The sequence below is a fragment of the Callithrix jacchus genome, chromosome 4, assembly GCF_049354715.1.
Source record: "Callithrix jacchus isolate 240 chromosome 4, calJac240_pri, whole genome shotgun sequence".
Classification (NCBI taxonomy): Eukaryota; Metazoa; Chordata; class Mammalia; order Primates; family Cebidae; genus Callithrix; species Callithrix jacchus.
In genome coordinates, this window is record NC_133505.1 from 77,334,169 (window position 1) to 77,358,359 (window position 24,191).

The 24,191-nt window shown below is 33.3% G+C and overlaps 1 protein-coding gene across 50 annotated transcripts in view; it reads left to right on the forward strand.

Annotated features, from left to right (window-relative positions):
* Window positions 1-24,191, forward strand: part of RIMS1 (regulating synaptic membrane exocytosis 1) — a 514,861-nt gene that overhangs the window by 318,439 nt on the left and 172,231 nt on the right. For all 50 annotated transcript variants that reach the window (XM_035296065.3, XM_078369518.1, XM_035296067.3 and 47 more), the window contains exons 7-9: window positions 15,435-15,502; window positions 17,251-17,361; window positions 19,700-19,799. In XM_035296065.3, the coding sequence (XP_035151956.3) occupies window positions 15,435-15,502; window positions 17,251-17,361; window positions 19,700-19,799 (279 nt within the window). The remainder of the gene's footprint in view (window positions 1-15,434; window positions 15,503-17,250; window positions 17,362-19,699; window positions 19,800-24,191) is intronic.

Sequence of the window (24,191 nt, forward strand, 5' to 3'; positions counted from 1 at the left end):
GATTACTTGTATTACATGAAGTTATTTTTATGTTTTAAATTCATGTCTGAAGTGCACATTTAATTATATACATTGTGGTATTATGTTTAAATCTCAACTTGAGATATATGTATACAAAATATACAATTAATTCAAGAAGTATACATTTTTCTTCTCTAATGGATCAGAGTTTGCTTTTCCTATTTAGTGACTTTCACTAAAATTAGAAAACTTCATATTTTAATATACTTGAAAATACAAAAATATAAATTTATATAAATTGTTCAAGTGTTTAGAAAAAAAAGGCTGACAAGGCTTGCTTTCTCCTAATTGACAGTCCTGATTATAGAACAGATTCATGGAAATTCATGTGTTTTTGGTGATGTTAAGCTGTGGACTAAAGCAAAAACTATCAGATGAGGGGAACAGAGAGCCCAAGACACAAGGAAGGGAAGAGAAGTGTAGTCTTTTGCATCAGAGATTTAGGTTTGTGACCTTGGGTTAAAGAGTAACTGGTGACCAACGTCTTCTGGCCCTGGTTTCCCTTGTGCCAGTTTGGAAAAAGACTCTCCTGTTATTCTCTATAGGAATGACATAACATTTTTCAGGTGCTCAGTATCATCTATTGATGATTTTCATGTGGAAGAAGACACAATTGTTAATTTTTTTTAAAGGTATGCAGTTTTCCTAATACAGGGGGTAAATAAAGCTGTTTTTTTCCTGCTTTTATTTGTAGTGTTTTAGCTACCAAGGCTTTTTTTTTCTTTTCTTTTTTAAGAGATATGCCTCTTTTAAATTAAGCTGGTAAATCTCTTGGCTTCTTGTAACTATTTTGCCAAACAGGCATTAAGTTTGAGGTGTCCCAGGGGCACCTGCTGTTAAGACTGCACTCCTTGGGAGAGAAAAGAGGCATCCGTTGTGCTGCAGCCTGATGAGGACCTGGATGCAGAGAAGCACTGTGACTCTCTGAAAGTCTGCCAGGGACAGGGGCTCTCCTCACTGCTCCCTTGCTCCACCTCAGGTTCCATGTGTATTGCTGAGGGCAGCTGAAGAGAGCTCCTGGCTTCTTTTCTCAGCAAATGTTTTTCGAGAGGTCCACTTCCTGCTGAGGGCAAGTTCAAAATTCAAAGGATCAGGGGTAACTGGAAAAGAAGTAGCCACCTTCCACTTGCTAAAGTATGAATCAGATTGCTGCCTACCAAGTGCAAGTTAATATTTTTGAGTCTAGACTAATTAAATATATTCTTTAATGAGAATGGAAGGATTTTATTATAAATTGAACAGTGTGCTTACAGAGTGGCTAATAATTGCCAGTTTATAATGATCATGAATCTTGTGTTCATATTGACACTTTCTGGTTCTTCTTAATAATAGACACCCACCATTATGAGAGGAAGGCTGAGGCAGTGATGGTTCATGCTCCCACACATATGCACATGAGCGATGAAAGAAAAAGAAAAACAATGTGATTGATTGTTCTGTCTAGTTCCAAGGAACCAGTCTGAATTATAGTCTCTACACATATATTTATGAGGGCAATAACTTTATTAGTAAAGTGATTATGCATTCCATAGAAGGTTATCTGCTCAAGTCTTTTCCAACTTTCTGATTTTTATGGGGTGCTGTTATTTATTAGTGAGTAGTTAGTAAGATCTTCAAGGAGAATAAAGTATTTTCATTTTGAAGTATTACCTGTGAATGTTCCTGGGAAGAGCTCTGTTAGAGAAATGAAGTCATTTGGAAGACCAAAACAAAAATTAATCTCAGTAAACAGCAAATATATATTCTCCCCCACCCTTCCCCAGGTCATTCATAAAAACCTTTTTAATAAGTAAAACAAATGGTTGCCATTCTCAATTTTCTAAGACTAGGGACATTGGGAAGAAGCATACCAACTTATAAAAGAAGATAAATTAATGAAAGAATTAGTACTTATTTTATACTATGATAATAATTGTCAGGAAAACTTATAAATACTTAACATTGTGCCTGTAAGTTGTAGGCTAATGAAATGGGTTTACGTTTTATATAACCTGCTTCAGGTAGGCCAATCTTTTGTCTTTAAGGAGATAATCATCCTAATCATATAATGAGTTGGTCAATTACTTGCAAAAATGTAACCAAAAATCTTGATTGCATAGTTAATTTAAATGAATTGTTTTAGAGAAGGTTTTATATGACTTCTATGAGTCTTGAATGTCTGGAAAATAAATTTTTATTGTGATGAACTGTAAACATTGAACAAATTTCAAAACTGACTTCAGAAAGGGGGCCATATTGATATAATGACTTGTGAGTTTTAACAAACGTATTTCAATACTATAACATCTGTCATATATTTTAGACTTATAAATAGCATTGAAGGTTTTTGGTTATTGTTGTTACAAGAGGCTGTTAGCCCTGCAGTGTTTGTTGTTTTTTTCTTTAGAGAATGTTTAGCCCTTGAAACTTGTTCTCCTAAGTAGGTTTAAATTGGAACAACTTTTTTATCCACTTATTTTTTCTTACTTTTATTTCAGGGTTATGTTTTTTAATCACTTACTTAGATTATATAAAGTTTGTTATATTTTTTGTATTTTCCTAGTTAGCATATATCTCTGAAATTATCTAAGGTATTCACCAGAGAAGAGATGTTAATACATTTGTGTGTAGTATTTCTCTTGCTTATACTGTATTAAAGACTTAAAAATATAATTCATTAGAGTCTTGATAGGTCATGAAAGTGGTTTTTGAGGTGAATTCCCTTGCTCTCTATACGTATTCACAAAGCTCATTTTCTCTGAGTATGGTTTCTTGATTTCCTAAGTGCCTGGCTTAAAAAGGGATCTTAAAATGCTGAGGCTGAGGACCTGCAAGAGAGGATAATTCTGGGACCTAAAGGTAAAGCGACAAGTCCGTATCATAATATCCTACTCTGAGTCACTCATGCATTTAGTCCCTTTCATCATTTGTTCTTAATTTGGAGAGAGATCAGAGGTCTTTCAGAGAAATAGAGGCAGCAATGGACTCTTGGGGAAAAATACTTTTGCACCCAAAATTTTACTTACAATTTTAAAGGGTGCATGTAACCCCGAAATATAATTATGGACCATGTAAAAGGGCTTGGATACCTCAGGTTTATAATCCTTTCCTTAAAAGTCATGACAAAAAAAAAATTTCTTGACATTCAGTGGTAGAAAAAGTCTTGCCTACACAAAGGTATACCACTTCTCATCTATGGTTAGTGAAACCCTAGACCAGCTTCAAATTGTTCTTGCTAAACAAACAAACAAACAAACAAACAAAAACCCCTTAATTACTATTTGCTGTTTCATGGGCTCTGGCATTTTATATGATAAAAAATTCACCCAAAATTTAAATCTCCCAAAGATAAACACGTGAGGATTAGACAGATCATTAGCATAAGCAAACATTGGGAATGACTGACTGCAAATTCATTGAGCTTGTTTCTGTTAAGAATGGCTTGACAGAGACCAGGTTTCTTTTGTCAATAGGCTTCTTTGACAAATATGTTGTGATTTCCTGATTTCACAGGCTAGTCTTGTTTAGGCAGACATTTAGTTGCAGAAATCTCTATGTAAGGTTTGTTGTAGTCTATGAGATTTTACTGTAAGCAGAGCTATTTAATTAAGGCATAAAATTGATGGAAAAATTAAGCGCAGAATAAGGGCCTCTAAAACATCTATTTAACCTGAAAGCCCCTCTGAGTATTGGTAAGAAACGTGTGGTTTGTAATGAAAACAATTTTTCTGAAGTTTTTGCTTGAAGCTGTCCTTTTTGAGTTTGCTGTATAGAGTCTTTAAACATAATATCTTTATTCTCCACAGTTTTCCTGGCTGATTTAACAAAGCTAAATTGCAGTAGATGCAGTTTGCATACTTGTGAGCTAAGTACATATCCATATGTGTGATCTAAAATGTGATGCAATGATAACTATGTCAGATATTTTGGTAGGCCCAAAGATGTGTGTGTGTGTGTGTGTGTGTGTGTGTGTGTGTGTGTGTATGTGTGTGATTTTTTCTCATTAAAACTATTAGTACATCACTTTGAAAAACAAATACAACCAAAGAACTTCTTGGTAATAATGGAAATTATAAAGGCCGATAAGTTGTTGCTTTTCAGTGTTTTTAGTCCCTTTCAACTGTAAATGATGCACAATAGCTAGCCTAGGATAATAATGAGTTTCTCATTTGAAAACTGAGCCATTAGAATACAGTTGCAACAGCTTCCTTAATATAAATTATTTACAAATATATTTCAAACATGAATAATAAAAATTTTATTTCTAAAGGTAAATGCTACTTATGGTCTTGCCAGTTAAAAATACGCTGAGGTTGGGCCGGGCGCGGTGGCTCACGCCTGTAATCCCAGCACTTTGGGAGGCCGAGACGGGTGGATCACAAGGTCAAGAGATTGAGACCATCCAGGTCAACATGGTGAAACCCCGTCTCTACTAAAAATACAAAAAATTAGCTGCGCATGGTGGCGCATGCCTGTAATCCCAGCTACTCGGGAGGCTGAGGCAGGAGAATTGCCTGAGCCCAGGAGGCGGAGGTTGCGGTGAGCCGAGATTGCGCCATTGCGCTCCAGCCTGGGTAACAAGAGCGAAACTCTGTCTCAAAAAAAAAAAAAAAAAAAAAAAAAAAAATACGCTGAGGTTGAGTTTAGGAGGTGCTATTGACTGGCTATTTTAAAATGGAGATCAGCCTTTAATTTTATTTATATTATACCTATATATAACATAATGTCTTGTTTTACAAAAGATAAAATTAGGCTATGATTATTTTTCTTAATATTGGGATTATTAGAATTACTATAATTTGCTATTTCTAATGAATTCTGTATTTCTCCAGCTTAATCCTGCTGTAATCAGTAAGACATTTTAGTTAACATTTGGGTTGGCTTGTACAGAAATTAGGTGAAATAGAATGATTTTATATTGTTAAGATTGGTGATATTATTAGGTTACTCTTAAATGTGCTCATTTCTACTGAGAAAACTGAGTTAAAGATATTTACTGTCTTTGTGAGTGACATCACCTTATATATCAATTGGGAATATTTTGTTATTAATTTATAAAAAAATTATAAAGTGTGAAAAATTGGCTTTTTAACATTACTGAAATAATATTCAGTTTTTAATAAATGTAATCTTTCAGATGGTAATTTTAATTTTCAGATTTAATGTTTTAAATAGTTTATCAGTGCTAATGGTATGCAGTTTTAATTTTTCAACAAATATCTCTTAATTTCAAAATTTAATTCAATTGCATAATTCTCTAAAAAGATAGTTTTGTTCACTTGTGTTGCTCTTACTTAAGAGACATTGATTTTAGTTAGGAATCTTCTTTTTTTTTTGAGACAAAGTCTCACTCTGTTGCCCAGGCTGGAGTACAGTGGCGCGATCTCAGCTCACTGCAACCTCCGTCTCCTGGGTTCAAGCAATTCTCTGCCTCAGCCTCCTGGGTAGCTGGGATTGCAGGCACCCAGCACCATGCCTAGCTAATTTTTGTATTTTTAGTAGAGACAGGGTTTCACTATCTTGGCCAGGCTGATCTTGAACTCCTCATCTCTTGATCTACCTGTCTCGTCCTGGGCCTCCGAAAGTTCTGGGATTGCGGGGTGAGCCACTGCACCTGGCCGTTAAGAATCTTTAACAGGCAATTCAGTCACTCTGTGTGGGGAACATTATGCAAAGAGCACTTGATCTTGTTAATTTTTTTGTATTGCTTTCAAAAAATATCAGGAAATAAAACATGCAAAGGGATAAGAGTTATTATTTACAGTACATTTAATCTTTAAATTCATGATCAATCTGAAGCAATATTTAATAAACAGTTGCTGTATGTTTCTGCTTTTATTTTTTATGTTGATGAATAATGACTTAATTGTAACAGCTTAGCTTCAGATTCCTCATTTTGAGAGCTGAGTTTTTTGATGTGCTAAGTATTTGTCAATCAGCTTATTGTTAGGTTATTGCTCTTTGTTTACATTGTTTTAATTAAAATTTTTTTCATCAGAATTATAATTTACCAACTTTTTTCCCCCTTAAATTAGGAAGGCTATAAAGGGATTTTATCCTTGTTTTTATAAAAGTTTACATTCTATGATTTTTCCAGCTATTGCCTAATGGATACAGTTTTAACATCAGTGTGTTGCCCTTTAATCCAGTTGTGTTCATACATATCAGTTCATCATCCAGTTATGCTACTCTTTGATGCAGTTATGTTCATAGAGCTACTCACAGTATCACAGTGTTGAGGACACATAGACTCTTAGCTGATTCATTTGTTTTTGTTAGGTTTCCCTGTCCCCTTTATTGTGAATAATTATTGCTGTCAATGTGCTTGTTTGAACAAACTATTTTCCATTTTACGGTGTGCATCTTTAATGGTTTCGAAGGGTTGAATACCAAAGAAACTCTTGTATTATTATGACTATAAAGTTATGAGTGAGGGCCAGGTGGATTTTTCTAGGAATAAAGTCTAGGGGCTCAGATTTTTTTTAAATTGCTTTTTGCCAGATAAGAAGCCCTTTTCACTTACTTCCCATCCTTTGGCAAGACTCTCAAATAACTTAAGATAATTTTCTATTTATTGTAAACTAATACCTGAACATCCGTTCCATTTTGTTGTTTTCCATTGAATCAAAATTATTTTGAGTTTGATGGAGGGAAAACTGCATTTTAATGAAAATAGAGTTACAATAAATATACTAAATTATATTGTATACATATTCATGTAACCTGATTTTAATTCCTATGTTAATACCATTTTGAAACATATTTTAATACCCTTAGTGATTTATGATAGCTACAAAAATGTAAAAATGTAGCCATGTGAAATAAATTGAAAATACATGGAAAAAATCAGTAAGGGAAAATAAGGTTAGAAAATTAGGCTGCATATTTAATCACAAATATCCCAACACAAGAAAGTTCATTCATTACGAATGAACACCTGTAACATAAAAATAAGCTGGTTGCATAAGTGCACACTAATTATTCCTGATACCAACACCAAAGGGAAGTTTCTTTTCTGTTATTTCATAGAGAAGATCAGCAGCAGCAGCAGAAGCAGAATGATCTATATAATATGAGAATCATCATCACCGTGCTTCATATAGTAAACACCCTGATGTAGTAATGTTAAAGAACAGTCCAATAAGAGGAATTGTAGGGACAGTGAGGGGAGGGGTACTGTCTAGAAATATAGTGTGTTCCTGGTGCATGGTTGTTTGATGGTGTGAATTAATTCATTGTTTTGTTTTAGAAAATATAATTTGATTTAACACATAGCCCTCACAAAGACTCTGTATATAATGTTGCTTTGTGTTAAACATTTCAAAAATATTGTAGGGCAGTATTTTCAAGGATATACTCTCTAAAGTGTACTTGTGAGTAGTCCATTCAACTAGTGATTGTGAAGTCAGGTATTTAAACAGCCAGGCAAGCTGGGAATTGGATTCTTGTGCACCTGTGACAAAGCCAAGAAACTGATGTTGAACAATTTTAGTCTAGGTCAGTCAGTGAGCCTTCCTTATTTTTTAAAGTAACAGACAGTTCTAACATGAAGACATTTTTAAATAATTATATTGGAAATATAGATTTAGAACTATTTATTCACTTAAATATTTAGGGACTCTGGAAGATAATTCTGTTCTTGAGTTAGTAAGTTAATTTTTGACCAACATTAACGTAGTTTGCCTTTTAACAAAAAATGTGTACAAAATCTATATGTATTTGTTGATATTGCTTTCTTATCCTCATTTCTTTTTGTGGTTTATCTTATTAAATTATTTACTTCTGTCACATGGAGTTGGAGTACAGTTGAAAGAACATGACTCATGACTTTATAAAGCTTGACCACTTCTGCATTGAGTCAGAGAGTTAGACCAATGACTATAGTGTTTTGCAACCTCATTTCCTATGGCTATAATTTTGGAGGTTTATTAATATGGCTACCTAGAACTTTTCTCAAAAACAGTGCTGAGGCGTAAAGTAAAATGTTCTCCAAACTTCTGTGCCTGGTGATTTTCCATTGCCAGTTTTTTTTTAAGAAGTTCCAACTAAAAAAGTTCTATATCTATAAATTATTTGTTTGCATAGCCAAAATAAAAACAAAGACAAACAAACCAAAAAATAAACAATAAATAGAAAAGAAAGAAACAAACTGTTTATAGTCACTTGAGGGATCTCTAGTGTCAAAACATGTTTATATTACCCACTATTTGCTAGAGTATAAACTTTTCTACTTTTTTGTGGATTGATCGTCTATTTTTAAATAAGAAATATCAGTGCTATATAAGTACTTCTGTTTTGTTCTTTATAGCCTTAAAATCCAGCTTTATTTTCATTTTACTATTCTCATTTATATCACTAAAAGCATGTATCCATCTTTACTTTTTTTTTCTCTTTAGGATATAGAGGCAGGTAAAAATTGAGTAACCTTTCAGAATATTATTTCAACTTACTGCTGTTTTGCTAGTGTTGCCTGTGTCTGGATAAGGACTAACATTTTCCTTTATCAAAGATATTTATATGTAGAGTTTGTTCTTGTAATGTCTCTGCTGTGAACTTGCCCAGCACAACAATTTCTTAAACCTATGGTTAACATCTAGTCCCCAAACAATGAAAACAAATAAACCCCAATTTTTTCCACAGGGTTTCCTGGCTGGTTATTCGAGACTTTGCACATGACAACCTGTTCTCCCACGTGAATGGAATACTCAATGTCAATGTGGAAGCCTGGTCAGTTGGAAAGTTGCAGTGAAATATTTCCCTCTGCTGTATAGCACTTCCCAAATTAATATTTATGAAAAGTCATTGTATTGAAAAAACAAATATCCCTAATATTGACAATTTTATGATTTGTTATTCAGGTTACCTTAATATTCTATATTTAGATTTTGGGGAAGAAATTTCTCAGTTATTAGGCCTCAGGTCATATTTGCACATGAAATTTATTCTTTTCCAAACTGTTATATGTGGAAAGCATTTTGCCTGTTATCAATGACCTTGGGGACTTTTCTTCAGATACATTTTCATTATCATTTAATACAGATAGCACAGTATGGTCTAGATTTCTTGAAGACCATGATCACATCTTTATTGTCTAACTCTAAGCACAAAGTTGTGTGTGCATGCATGTGTGTGTGTATGTGTTTGTGTGTTTGTTGTTCAAGCTTTCTGGAATTTTAATTTATAAAATTTCTCTAAGGCCTTATAGCACCAGGCCAATGTAATGGTAAGAAAAAAATGGCATTGAGTATCATGGCATTTTGGGAATGTTTTCTGGACCCCAAAGCTTCATGTGGTCTCAAAAATATAAATTTATATAAATATACATAATTTTTTAAACTAGGAAGAATTGGCCAGGTGTGATGGCTCAAGCCTGTAAATCCCAGCACTTTGGAAGGCCGAGGTGGGCGGATCATGAGGTCAAGAGATTGAGACCATCCTGGCCAACATGGTGAAACCCCGTCTCTACTGAAAATACAAATATTAGCTGGGCGTTGTGGCTTGTGCCTGTAGTCCCAGCTCTTCAGGAGGCTAAGGCAGGAGAATTGCTTGAACCTGGGAGGCAGAGGTTGCAGTGAGCCGAGATCATACGTGCCACTGCACTCCAGCCTGGCGCCTGGCGACAGAGCAAGACTCTGTCTCAAAAAAAAAAAAAATTTAGGAAGAATTAATCAGATGACTGATATTTACTATCTCAAATTTATTTTAATTTCTCAATATCTATTACACTTTACAAAGCCGACAAAGATTTCTTTGTTTTCTCAAAGCCCCATTAACTATGGTGACCCTATTTCAGGTTTTAACTTATAATAGTTATTTTCTTAATACCATCAATCCTATTACTGTTTAGATAGTTTTTTAAGGAATATAAACTAAAGAATCACACAAAGTTAGGAAGCTTATAATCTATTAGTAAATAAATATTATTTACAACTAATGTCTGTTAAATAATTTTTAAGGTATAATACAAGCTGACTTCAAGGAAACATTGTTAGGGATTTCTTGAGTAATCTGGCCATTTAATAATTTTTATAAACAACAGGACTTAAGCATTTTTCTAAGCCCATTTCAAGAATATTTTGCAAAGATTATAGATATTAAGTATATTTTGGTTACAGTCACTAATTAACTGTAAGTTTGATTTCTAACACCATTATTTCATACTCCTCATCTTAAGTGTGTAAGGAGACATTAAGTTCTCTTTCTAAACTCCTTTACAATACTCCCATACTGACATATCTCAGTTAATCCTCATGAAATGTTTGTGAGGAAAGGGGCTATTCTCATTTTGTAGGAAAAAAAAGCTTAATAGAGATGAGAAGAATGCATCTCATATGGCAGATTTAGGATTAGTCACAAGTCTCCAACTCTAAGTACAAGGTTCTTTTTACTGCATAATCGCTGATTTTATGAGTGTTATATGAATATTATTATTAGCATATAATAATGTTGATGGAGAAATTCAAATACAGTGAAGTTTTGTGATTACTCAAGATTTCAAATAAGTAAACTGCTGGGTAGAAAAGTATCTTTTTCTTAATTTGTACATGTTATTAGAATTGACAGAAATGCTTGTAATTAAAAATACAAAATGTTTTTTAGCACATATTTTTATACTCTGACAATGTGCATTTCTGTGGTGTTCTGTAGTTATAAAGTAGTTCATGCACATGATCTCATTGTACCCTCAGAAGAAAGAGGGAATTTTATGAGAGTTATCTGCTGAGTTGAATGACTGAGCTCATGTTTCAGCCAGAAATTTGATTCTGGGTTCCATATAACTGCTTTGTAGAGTTGTGTCATTATGGTGTTTGCATCCCAAATATTTGCTCCCAAATTCAACAATACATGCATCCAGAGGAAGCACTGCCTCTATTAAATGTTAATAAAGTTTCCCTTTCCTGGACCAGCTACTGAGTTTCCTTGCCTCTGTCCTAAAATTATAAAACATAAAGATGGCACCACAGGGTTTCAAGCAAATATTTAATCACTCTGGGGTAGTTCAACTCCAGAGGTTTTATTGAGTATTAATAATTTCTGAATAAAAACAACTTTGTCACACCAATCACTTAATAAATTATTCATACATTTACATGAATCAACTTAATAATACTTCAGCTTACTTGACTGATGAAAGTTACATATCAGACAGAAAGACACAGCGATGTTCTTGGTTTTAGGATGGAAGCAGAGTGCAATTATGAAGAAAGGGGAACTTAAAAAGGGAAATATTTTTCTTTTTTTTAAAACCACTTTATTGGCTGGGTGCAATGGCTCACACCTGTAATCCCAGCACTTTGGGAGACCAAGGCAGGCTGATCACAAGGTCCAGAGTTCGAGACCAGCCTGACCAGTATGGTGAAACCCTGTCTCTACTGAAAATACAAAAATTAGCTAGGCACGGTGGTACATACACGCCTGTAGTCCCAGCTACTTGGGAGGCTGAGGCAGGAGACTTGATTGAGCCCGCAAGTACAGTTGCAGTGAGCCAAGATTGTGCCACTGCACTCCAGTTAGGGCGACAGTGTAAGACTGAGTCTCAAAAACAAAACAAAACACTTTATTGAGATATATTTGACATACAAAAAGCTGTGCATATTTATTGTATACAACTTAATGTGTTTGCAGAAAAGTATACAATCCCTGTTTCCCCATTCCCCATCTGCTAGTAACCACCACTCTATTCTCTGTTTCCATGAGTTTGACTATTTTAGATTCCTCATATAAGTAGTAGTATGTAGTATCTGTCCTTATCTGGCTTATCTCATTTAGCATAATGTTCTCAAGTTTCATCCATATTGTCAAAAATGGCAGGATTTTCTTTTTCAAGGCTGAGAAATATTGTGTCGTATGTATATACCACATATTCTTTATGGACATTGTTTCCACCTCTTGGCTATAGTGAATAGTGCTGCAGTGAACATGGGAATGCAGACATATATTTGAGATTGTGATCTCAATTCCTTTGTATAAGAAGTGGTATTGCTAGATCATATGATAGTTCTATTTTTAAATTTTTGAGGAACATCTATACTGTTTTCCATAATGACTGTACTGATTACATTCCCATCAGCCATGTAGAAAGGTTCCAAAATTTCTCCACATTCTCACCAACACTGATTTCTTTTTAAATTTTTATCATAGGCCATCCTAACAGGTATGAGGTGATACCTCATTGTGGTTTTGATTTGTATTTCTCTTATATTGAATATCTTTAGTGGTAAACATAGCTGCCATCCAAAGTAAGATTTCTAACATGCATTTAGAAAACAACAGGGCTAATGAACTCCTAATGGCTAGAGGTGACATGTAACTCTCCAAAGGAGTTATACCCTTTTTTTTTTTTGGTCCTAGAACCAAAGCCAGAAATTGAATTTTAAATTACTTAAAATTGTTGAAGAAGTTTTTGCTGAAGACTGATGATCTGGAGAGGCCTCAAGCCTACCTTACGCCTTGAGCTCAAGGGACACAAATCTGTATTACCTAATTTTATGCAATGTTTGCCTTCAGATATGTTTAGGGAGTAAATATTGGCCTGGATTTAGAATAAAATTAACAAAAAGTATTTGAGGACCAATTTTTCACTATATTAATAATTGCAAAAGATAATTTACAAATTTTATAACAGTACACATAGATTTATTTCTAAAATACACTTTAATATTTCATAGATTGTATGATTAATGATTAAATTTGACAAGTGTATCTTTCTATTTTATTGTAATGCCTAGATAATAAGCCCTGTTAAATAATGTGTGTTTCTTATCTCTGATCACTAGTTAGGTGAAATTAGACTTGCTAGGACATTGCTATATAGGAAATTATTGCTGATTTATTCCAAAGTTAGCTCCTCTATTATATATAATTTAGGGGAAGTGGAAGCACATTTTCCCTTTGTGGGCATGGGACCATCTTAAAAAGACTACTAAGACATGAAGAAACATTTCACAGTGGTGTTTTCAGTATATTAATCCAGAGTTAAGAGTTTAAGTTCTTAGACTTCGGGTTTTAACTCTTATCTATGAGAAGATTCTTTCCCAAATGAATATCCCTGTAAAATCTTACAACGTTTATATTTTTAATCACAATGTAACTACAACAATATTTAATTCATGTATGGTAACTCTGGTACATGTCTGTGTGTCAATATCTTGTCTCAACTTAAAAACCTTTTCTAACTCAGTTGGCTTTTTGTGTATGCAGTCCATACAAACATTCAATAAACATATTTCGTTCAATGTTTCATTTAGTTCCAACTCACATCCTGGTATAGAGGACTCAAAAAACTAAAAGAAAAAAATATTTTAAGAGGTTCAGGAAATATCTGGGAAGGATAATTCTTCTGATTTTTGGTCTGTGATATTTACATTTTTTGAATGAAAATCTATTAATATATAGGAAGAACAATCTCTTTTTTAAGGTGACAATGCATGTATGTATTTGGAATTGTTATTACATTGCTGTGAGTTGCTGTGAGCCAATCTTAGAATCGATTTGAATTCCAACTTTTATCATTATTCATATGATGGTATTAGAAATATGCTGCATATTACTTCTAGAGATAGTCAAGAAGTTCAGATTTTATAATACTTCAAGGCTTTGGGGTAGATAAGCTTTCCTTTACTACCTAAACATTAGGTACACATTCCACCTGGGCAAGTAGAGCTGTCAGGTGAATTGTGAAATAGGTATTTAATATATGAAATTAGAGGAATGGTTTTCTTGTATTTTTAACATACACATGCTCAATCATGCATATATATTATTTAGAAGAGATTTTTGTTTAATTGTCATTGGTTGATCATATTGAAATCTATTGTGCTTTAACACTAGACATCATAAGATACACAATTTTAAATTATAGAGATAGAGATACACGTTTATGCTTTGTAACATACTCTAATTATAATGACTTGGGTTTGGAAAGTACTAGTTGTCTTTACAGAAAACTCATGTGTGATTTGGCTGACTTTTATTTCTGCATTGATAGTTGCGTGTTTATTAAGTTTAAAAATCTACTTTTTCACAAGGGGTAGTATAGAAGTTAATTTTAAAATTCTTCACGAAAAATAATGTTCAAAATTATAACACTTGATTGAACTTGGCTAGTTATGAACTTGAGATATTTCTGTAGACACAAGCAGCTAACATATTTCCTGATTCTAAATTAATGGTAGTAGTGAATTAGTTCCTTGGAAGTTTTATTGACTGTTAGAACCAATGTGGTTTTATATTGATTCCACAAGCAAATACCATGAATTTATCATTTTGCAGCTATGCCACCCGGCAGTCAGTATCTTTAATCAACTATTACAAAATTAATCAAGGAAAATGTTTTGTATTAATGAAATACTACATTCTGGATATTTTAGGAGCATATTTGTTGAGTGTTGCTTAATCCATTAATAATAGTGAAATATGAGTTATAAAGACAAATTAAGACTGCTTAAAAGTTCAGTAATATCTTTCAAACTTAGTAATTACAGGGATAGAAGAAACAAATACAGTTTACGACTACTATTTAGATTTTTAATTTTATTTTTTCTGAGTCTTTAAGTAAAACTTATATTTTAATGGATGATGATGAAATTAGTGATAAAAACTATTAGAAACCATTCAGAATATGAAGGAATTATAAGTGTATACTAAAATAAATGTATGTTAAAATAATGAATGGGTTTTTTACATTTACATTTGTTAGCAATACCTAGTAGATAGCTACAAAACTATGTATGACCAAAGTTGGAAAAAAATAATATTTGTTTAACCTGCAATATCTGTAGCCTCCATTTTATTACAGGATGATATAAGAGTGCTGGCTGTGCATTGGAATCATCTAGCAAACTATACTCATCCAGTACCAAACCAATTAAATTAGATTCTCCATTCAACATCATTAATCTACAAAGCTTATATATCAAAGAATAGTACTGCTTGATAGCACTGTTTTTGTAATAAAGTGTGTTGACTATCACCATTGAATCTTACCCCAAAACATCATCTTTTGGTTCCTTGCCTATAAGGAACAGTTTTTGCAGATTGAATATTCACCATATGAGATATATCTATATCTATCTATATCTGTCTATCTATCTATCTATCTATCTATCTATCTATCCATCCATCCATCCAGACAGTCCTTTAAGCATAAGAGGAGCAGGATAACCCTGGTTTTTTTTTTCCTGTACGTTTATATGTGTTTTCTGACTAATTTATGAGAGAAAAAGGTAGTCATTCATTGTAGGAAGTGTATTTGTAGCATACATTCATTCCAGTGATTCAAGTCACAACCTTTGCAACATAGGTGTACATCATTCTGCAATATACACACTCAAGCTTGTGATATTTATAACCCTTTATAAATTGAAGAAGTAAAGCTTAAAGTGATACACTCTTCTCTTTAACACCATTATACTTATTATTTTTCTGTTGAACAGGTGATTTGGATTATTACTGGTTGGATCCTGCCACGTGGCACAGCCGGGAGACATCACCTATTAGTTCGGTAAGTTTTCTGGGAAGTGTATTTGGAGTTTAGGGAATATGTGTGCTGCTCATTGTCCTTTGTCTGATATGTAATAGATAGTAATCTTGTTCTGTTCTATTCATTTGGTAAGGGCAAATATTGATTTCATTTAAGATAATATAATTTTGAAGAAAAAAGGCAGTTATTACTGAGTAATTATAACAAATTTTAAATTGACTAAAAACAGTTATTAGATAATGACTGTAAGTAAGATTGACATGTTTGATTATGGATATTGACATTAACAATTAAACATTCAGAATCAGTTTTCTTTATATATGCAGGTATATTTTTAAATTTCAGTCAATTCCATTTAGAACCATTTAAAAACGTATATTTATTTGCTAACTACTTTTAGAAACTTTTAGTATAAATTTCTGCTACAAATGAAATACACTTTTGAATGAAAATTCATATAAGCCAAAGATGAAATCTACTGAAATGATTTCCCCTACAGTGTCTTTTAATTGAAGAAATTGCATCATGGCATAATCAATAATTTGTGGCTGTTAGAAAGAAAGCAAGTTGTTTACTTTTAAAAAATTAAATAGGCCTTTTTCAAGCAGTTTTAAGTTTACAGAAAAATTGAGTGGAAAGTACAGAATTCCCACATATTTCCTCATTCCACCCCTTCCTCTGCCTGTTTCCCTTGTTATTAACATCTTGCATTAGTGTGGTCCATTTATTACAACTGATGAGCCAATATTGAGGTATTATTACTGACTAAAGTTCATAGTGTACATTAGGGTTCATTCTTTGTGTTACACATTCTGGGGTTTTGACACACGTATAATGTCATATGTCCAGTCATACAGAATAGTTTCACTGCTCTAAAAATCCCTGACACAACTTATTCATCCCTCCCTCCTTTCTTCCCCGCTGAGTCCCTGACAGCCACTGACATTTTTACTGTCTCTATAGGTTTTCCTTTTCCACAATGTCATGTGTCTAGAATTATAGCCTATTCAGATTTGCTTCTTTCACTTAGAAATATGCATTTAAAGTTCTTCCCTGTCTTTTTGTGGCTTGATAATCATTGGTTTTTTTCAACCACTGAATAATATTATTGTCTGGATATGCCCAGTTTATTTATCAATTTCTTAGGATTTTAAAGTATTTTTAGGTTGACATTATACATATTTTTCAATAATGATTTCTAAGTTACTCTGCCAGTTTGTTCCTATTTTCTTTTTTATATTATTTTTAATTGACACATGACTGTACATATTTGTGCAGTACATAGTGGTGTTTCAGTACATGTAATGTATAGTGATCAGATCAGCATAATATGCATATACATCATCTCAAATATTTATCATTTTTTGTATTGGGAACATTCAGTATCCTTGTTCCAGCTTTTGGAAACTGTATATTATTAACTATAGTCATTTTGTAGTACTATAGAACACGAGAACTTATTCCTCCTATATAGCTGTAATTGTATATTCCTTAACAAATCTCTCCCTATCCTTCCCTTTGCCCTACCTTCCCAGCCTCTATTACCCTCTGTTTCACTTTGTACTACTATGAGATCAACATATTTTTAGCTTCCACATGTGAGTGAGAAAATGCAGTGTTTAACTTTCTGTTCCTGGCATGTTTTACTTAACATAATGTTCTGCAGTTCCATCCATGTTGCTTCTAATGGCAGGAATTCATTCTTTTTATAACTGAATGCATCTCATTCTGTATAGATTACTTTCTAAACTTCTTTCCTGTTTTAACAGCATCCTGTAACGTGGCAGCCATCTAAAGAGGGGGACCGATTAATTGGGCGTGTTATTCTTAACAAGAGAACAACCATGCCCAAAGAATCAGGTGCATTGCTGGGTCTGAAAGTAAGTATGCTGGTTTAAAATGTTTCTTGAAGGGTGAATTACAGTATGGCCTGCATTCATCAAAGTTTCTGGCAATGATTTTTAAATGTCATTTTAATATTTTATATAATTTTATTAACATAGCATATAGATGTGTTAGGAAAATTAAATAAAATTTAGGGAAACATTTTTTTTGAGTATAAAGTTCAGGATGATTTTTTGCATTAAAAAGATTTAATGGAAAGTAGCATAGATAATGTGGACTTTTATTGTATCTTGAGCAGAAGCATAAACATCATAAAAGGGATCACTTTGTTATTACAATAGCTTTATAAGAAAGTTTTTTAGTTAATGTGCGTGCTTACTGATTATTACCATTAATTACTCCTGCTATGAAATAATTCTGATGATCTCCACTAATCAATATGCCACTAAGAACTGTGGTGAATCTCAACTTTTTGATGATATTCTCTTCATTTTAAATTATGTATATTTGAGTCTCTGCATTGGAAAAAATTAAACACAGATTTTTAAATATTCTGTAATAAAACTCAGACTTTGATAGTCTTATGGGCAGAGATACATATTTCAGATGAGATGGTCAGTTGCAGAGATGCATTTAGGCTATTAAGCTTTGCACAACAGTAAATTGCTTCCCAAAAGTGCCATTTTCTTGGCTCAGATCTATAGTCTTTATGGTCATAGTCCTACATTTTACTACAGATACACAAAAGAGGTCAAGATCTTACCTTGACAATGGAATATTAGCTTCATGTAGAAATAGTTCAAATGGTACACATGAATTTGGATGATAAAGAAAAATGAACCTTAATGTACACAGTGTCAAACAGTCACTGTTGGAGACTAAGTAGGGAAGACCTGGCACCTGTCTTCTAAGTATATGCATTATTTATGGTGCCCTTTTATTGTTAAGTCACTTCAAGACAGGGCTGTTTAATCTTTTGGTTTCCCTGAGCAACACTGGAAGAAGAAGAATTGTCTTGGGCCACACGTAAAGAACATCAACACTAACAATAGCTAATGAGCTAATCAAAAAAACAAAAACAAAAAGCCTCATAATGTTTTAAGGAAGTTGACACATTTGTGTTGGGCCGAATTCAAAGCCATCCTGGGCCACTTGTGGCCCACTGACTGCAGGTTGGACAAGCTTGCTTTTAAGAAGTCAGTACAGCCTGGTGCACTGACTCATGCCTTTAATCTCGACACTTTGGGAGGCAAAGGTGAAAGGATCACTTCAGTCCAGGAGTTTGGGACCAGCCTGATCAACATAGCAAGACTCCTTCTCTACAAAATTAAAATTAAAAAATTAGCTGAGTGTAGTATCTGCACACATCTGTAGTCCCAGCTGTGGGAGTTCAGTCAGGATGGTGGGAGAGATTGTACAATTATAATAGTCCAAACCTTCTCCCAGCTACTTGGGAGCCTGAGGCAGAAGCATCACAGGAGCCTAGGAATTCAAGGCTGCAGTCATCCAGTATCATGTCAGTGCACTCCACTGTGGGTGACAGAGTGAGGCTTTGTCTCAAAAAAATTTTTAAAAAGAGAACACATGGACACAGAGAGGGGAGTACTAAACACTGGGGTCTATAGGGGGAAAAGGGGAGGGCCAGTGGGAGGGGGCGGTGGGGAGGGATTGCCAGGGGAGAAATACCAAATGTGGGTGAAGGGGAGAAAGCAAACAAAAAGCACTGCCCTGTGTGTACCTATGCAACTGTATTGCATGCTCTGCACATGTACCCCAAAACCTAAAATGCAATTAAAAAAAAAAAAAGTAGAAAGAAATCAGTACCTAAAATGAAAGAAAGAAATCAGTACATAAACTTCCTTAGGATGCATAATCATCTCAAATATGAGATGTTTTCTTTTCAAAACTGTTCTCCCAGCAACTTTAATAAAAAACGTAGGCCAAGTGCTTGTGGCTAACACCTGTAATCCCAACACTTTGGGAGGCCAGGGCCGGAGGACTGCTTGAGTCTAGGAGTTCGAGATCAGTCAGCCTGGTCAACAATAGCAAGACCTTGTCTCTACAAATAATTTTAAAAATTAAATGGGCATAGTCATGAATGCCTGTGGTCTAGGCTACTTGGTAGGCTGAAATTGAAGGATCACTTGAACCTGGAAGGTTGAGGCTGCAGTGAGCCATGATCACACCACTGCACTACAGCCTGGGTGACAGAGTAGGATCCCATCTCAAAGAAAAAAAAAATGTGTTTCACTTCATTAATGTTTCTATATGCAATTTCAAGTACATCAAAAAATGTAGAATTAATTCCTCAAACTAATAATGTTTTATGTTTTAGTATGAATCCTGAAAATTTATAAATCTGTGATTATCCAGGTTGTTGGAGGAAAAATGACTGACTTAGGACGACTTGGTGCTTTCATCACCAAAGTAAAGAAGGGTAGCCTAGCAGATGTAGTTGGACACCTAAGAGCAGGTAAAGTTTCTTTTTGTAACATTTAAAGTGTGTTCTCCATGCATGAATGTGAATTGGTGGTTTTCAATTTGGGGCTAGTTTTATACATACATACACATATATTTATAAATATGTATGTATGTATATATAGATATATATCAGATAAGTCACTAAATTTTAATGCATGAATAAAGATTTTTTTCCTGATATCCATTTTTACCAATTGCAATAATAAGTAACTATACATCAGCAGCAATCTGGAGAGTAAGGGTAGGAATCTTCTTTATTTATATAAAAATAAATAGATGTAAAATATAGAAGAGTTACTCATTTTTATAGATGGCTTCATAACATTGCTACAAGACTTGAAATCTAAAACAATTATTTTTGTGAAAAATTTTTATATCACAATTATTTAGTTTATATTTTAAGCTATAATAATTACCAAAATTTTTCTGAGTGGTCCTCAAACACTTATTCAGGAGCAGTATAGTATATAAATCATAATCAGATTTTTATATGGATTATATAATAAAATATTAGTTAATTTAAAAATGACATATGTTGTACTCATGCCGATATGCTACCTGTTGGTATTTAGAAATTTATTTTTGTTGCCTATAACCTGAACATGACACAATGAAATTACTTAACATATGTAAACGTACCCTATATTAAATAGTAACATATTTTAAAAGCTATTTTGGGTAAATTGTTTAATTTTTATTTTTGTTAAAATCCCATTAAAACATTTCACTTTACTGCACAGTTTAGTAGAAATCTTTTGATTAGATGACTGTTTATGCTTTTGCCACAACTATAAAGAAAACAGAGTTGACTGAGCTATAGAATTAAAGATTAATAACCCATTACACAAAGAAAGAATACCTTTTCAGGTGATACTCTTAAGTTTTACACCTTAAGATTGTAATTCTTGAAAACTTTGGAAAAATATTCTAGGACTCTTAAAGACTTTTCAGCGTATTTATTTACCAGGATATCAGTTCAAATCCTTTTAGTTTTTTTTTTTTTTTTTTAATTTGACAAGTACTTGCTATGCAGGTGTTATATAGGAAGAAAACTCTAATCAGACATTTTTCTCCACCTGCTATACAACTTTGAATATGTGTAGAGATATGTTACACTATTACTTCTTATGAAGGACCAGTTATGATTCAGTAGGAAAATAACTCAATCAGCGGTGACTGTGTCAATAAACTGAGAGTGTCTTTGTCTAATGACTCAAAAATAAGGCTCAGAAAGTCTGAGAATCCCTTGTTGGCTAATGTAAAATAACTTTACAGAAGGCTGAGTTTGCAGACTGCATTATAAACATTATATACATATTATATACACATTATTATGTTTTAATAGAAAGTTACTAAGGAAGTAAAATAAAGAGGGTGTTCTATATGCAATATCTGTTAGTGATTCATTTATTTAACACCCACATGAGCCAAGAGCCTGAGAAACTTAAATCTGAAATGTTAAAATCTCAACTTAAATACTATAAAACAGACAGGTGTATTTTTCACTCTGAGCAATTTATGTATTTGAAGAAAGTAAAGTTATTTCGCAGATTCAATCATATATTCTGTTTGATTTACATATAATTTAGGAACTGACTAAATATGTGCATATATTTGTTTATATGGTGCATATAAATGTCCTTACTCTATAAAACTACAGTGGAATTTTTAAAAATCCAATGAAATCTTTCATTCAACATTTCAATCTTGCTTTAATCTTGTAATTTCTTTTTCCAGTCCTGCCCCCACTTCAAGTCTATACAGTGTACTGCTACTTGATGTAACCATCTAAAACACAAAAATGACACTGACACTCCTTATTATTAAGATCCTTCAGTGTTTCCTAGTTATCATTTGTTCAAGTCAGCGCTCTGTATCCTTGTCCTCTGCTAACACTTTCAGCTGTCCAGGATGTTGGTCCACTTGTAGGTTCCTGTCAGGGTGTTTCCCACCTAGAAGACGAGATCAGTGCCTCTTGTCTACCTAGTTTTCTGCTCCTCCTGTTGAAGGCCTTTCCATCCTTCACAATTCATCTGAAGTTGCCTTAATTCTAAAGTGGTTCCTAATATCTGACCTGGAGCAATAACTAATTACTACATCCTTTGATACCACTTGACTCTATTTCTGGTCCTCAAATGAACTTCTATCACTGCATATAAAATATATTATTAAAGTTATTTGTTTCTGTGTCATTTCTTCATGACCAAATTTAAAGCCAGAGAAAATGTCATTTTCATCTTTCTGCTCTCATTGTCTATATCCCTCCTAGAAGAGATTATCCATACATAAACACATAATTTTTAAAAATCCATTCTGGTTTAGGAATTATTAATCTGTAAATGAGTAAGCATATGTATTAAGTTAATTTGATACTAAAAGTTATGCTTCCAGGTTGCTGCTTATAAAGAGGAGAGTTTTATAATGCAGTACTTTTGCAAACTTCTGGTTGCAACTCACTACTGGGTAGTAAAATCAATTTAATGGTTTGCATCTAGTATTTTAAAAAATTGAGGTAGAGCACAATAGAATAGAAAAATCAGGGTAAGTATTGTTTTATAAAATATTTTTAGTATATATGTATATATATACACACACACACACACACACATACATACATATATACATATTCATATTATATGTATACAGAACCATGATGTAAACTTTGTTTTTTTCTTGGTCAAAAAGTTTTGAAAACACTCTTAATATATAGTAAATTGGTAATTATTATTTTTCTTATTTTTACAGTGAGGTATATTCATTGCCTATTTGAAAAGCTTTTCTAGGTAACTGCTTAGGGCAGTGTATTAGAAGTCATTTAAGAATTGGTGGCCAGGCACGGTGTCTCACGCCTGTAATCTCAGCACTTTGGCAGCTCTGGCAGGTGGATCACCTGAGTTTAGGAGTTCAAGACCAGCCTGGCCAACATGTTGAAACCCTGTCTCTACTAAAAATGCGAAAAATTAGCCAGACATGGTAGCAGTGCCTGTAATTCCAACTACTCAGGAAGTGGAGGCAGGAGAATCGCTTGAACCCAAGAGGTGGAGGTTGCAGTGAGCCAAGATTGCACCACTGCACTCCAGCCTGGGCAACAAGAGTGAAACTCCATCTCCAAAACAAAAAACAAAAAACAACAAGCAAAAGAATTGGTGATTACCATAGTATTTTACCAAACCAAAGCAGCATCGTTTACTTTTCGCATATTTACTTTTTACTCTTCAGTGAGCAAACAACTGGAGAAAATCGTTACTTTAAAGTAATACTAGCAAAGCAATTTTTCCTACTTTTATTAAAAAAAATTACAGCTAAACATTGAAAAGATTTTATGCTTATACCTGGCTTTAAAATGTATACTGATGATACAGATCCAGCATTTTAACACAAACTTACTTCCCTCCTAAAATGTTCTAGACACTGAGAACAACAAAATAAGCCTGAGCGTCAGCAAGTTAAGACACCTCAGTGCGTCATTGAGGTTGGGATATTTCAGCTGAGACTACCCTTTTGAATAGAAGGGTCTAAGGCAGAGAACCATTTGGTACCTACAACTTCTTAAATATTTATGAAAATAATTTTTTCACATGACTATGGTGCAAACACCCTCGTTAAAATAACGACTATAAGTTGTTAGACTGTTTTTTTTAATGCAACATCTTATAACTTCCCTTGATTAATCTTAGAATATTTAAGAAACTACTACATACTGTATTAATATTTTGTTATTTTAAAATGTTTTCTACTTGTACTTTAATATTCACAATATAGATTATATATAGTACATACGTGTTTTGAACATCTGGAAGTGGGTTAACTGTCATGCAACAGTTTTACATCTGCTTGCTTTGTAATTTTGCCATAGCTACCTGCGTTAACTAATGGGTGTGAATTCAAATCCTTTCATGCATTTTTATTCTGTTGTGCATCTGGTGAAGGCAATGAAGCATGACTTATAATTGGGAAATTCATGCTAACAAATATTAATTGTTATTTCTTCCAAAAATAAAACAGGATTTATGTACAGTTTAATAAGAATCTGTCACAAATAGAACCGCCTACATTTATTATATGGAGGGCATGCTGCTAATTATTATTTTTTAATGTTTTCAAATAGGCTGTGCTAATTCCATCCCATAGCATGAGATTATTTTCATATTATTTCTGGTATATCTCAAAAGATAAAGATAGTTTTGTATTGTACTGTTTCCAATCACCAGTAATATTCTGGGGGAAAAAAAGAAAAACAAAAGAAAAGAAAAAGTGTTTAGCAGAACCAATTAACAGACATTATATGGCAATCAATTTGCTTTTGAAAGCAGAGCCTAGACAATTAAACTATTTGTATATGTTTTGCATTTCTTTGTTAAAAAAGAGAAAAGATAAGAAAAAT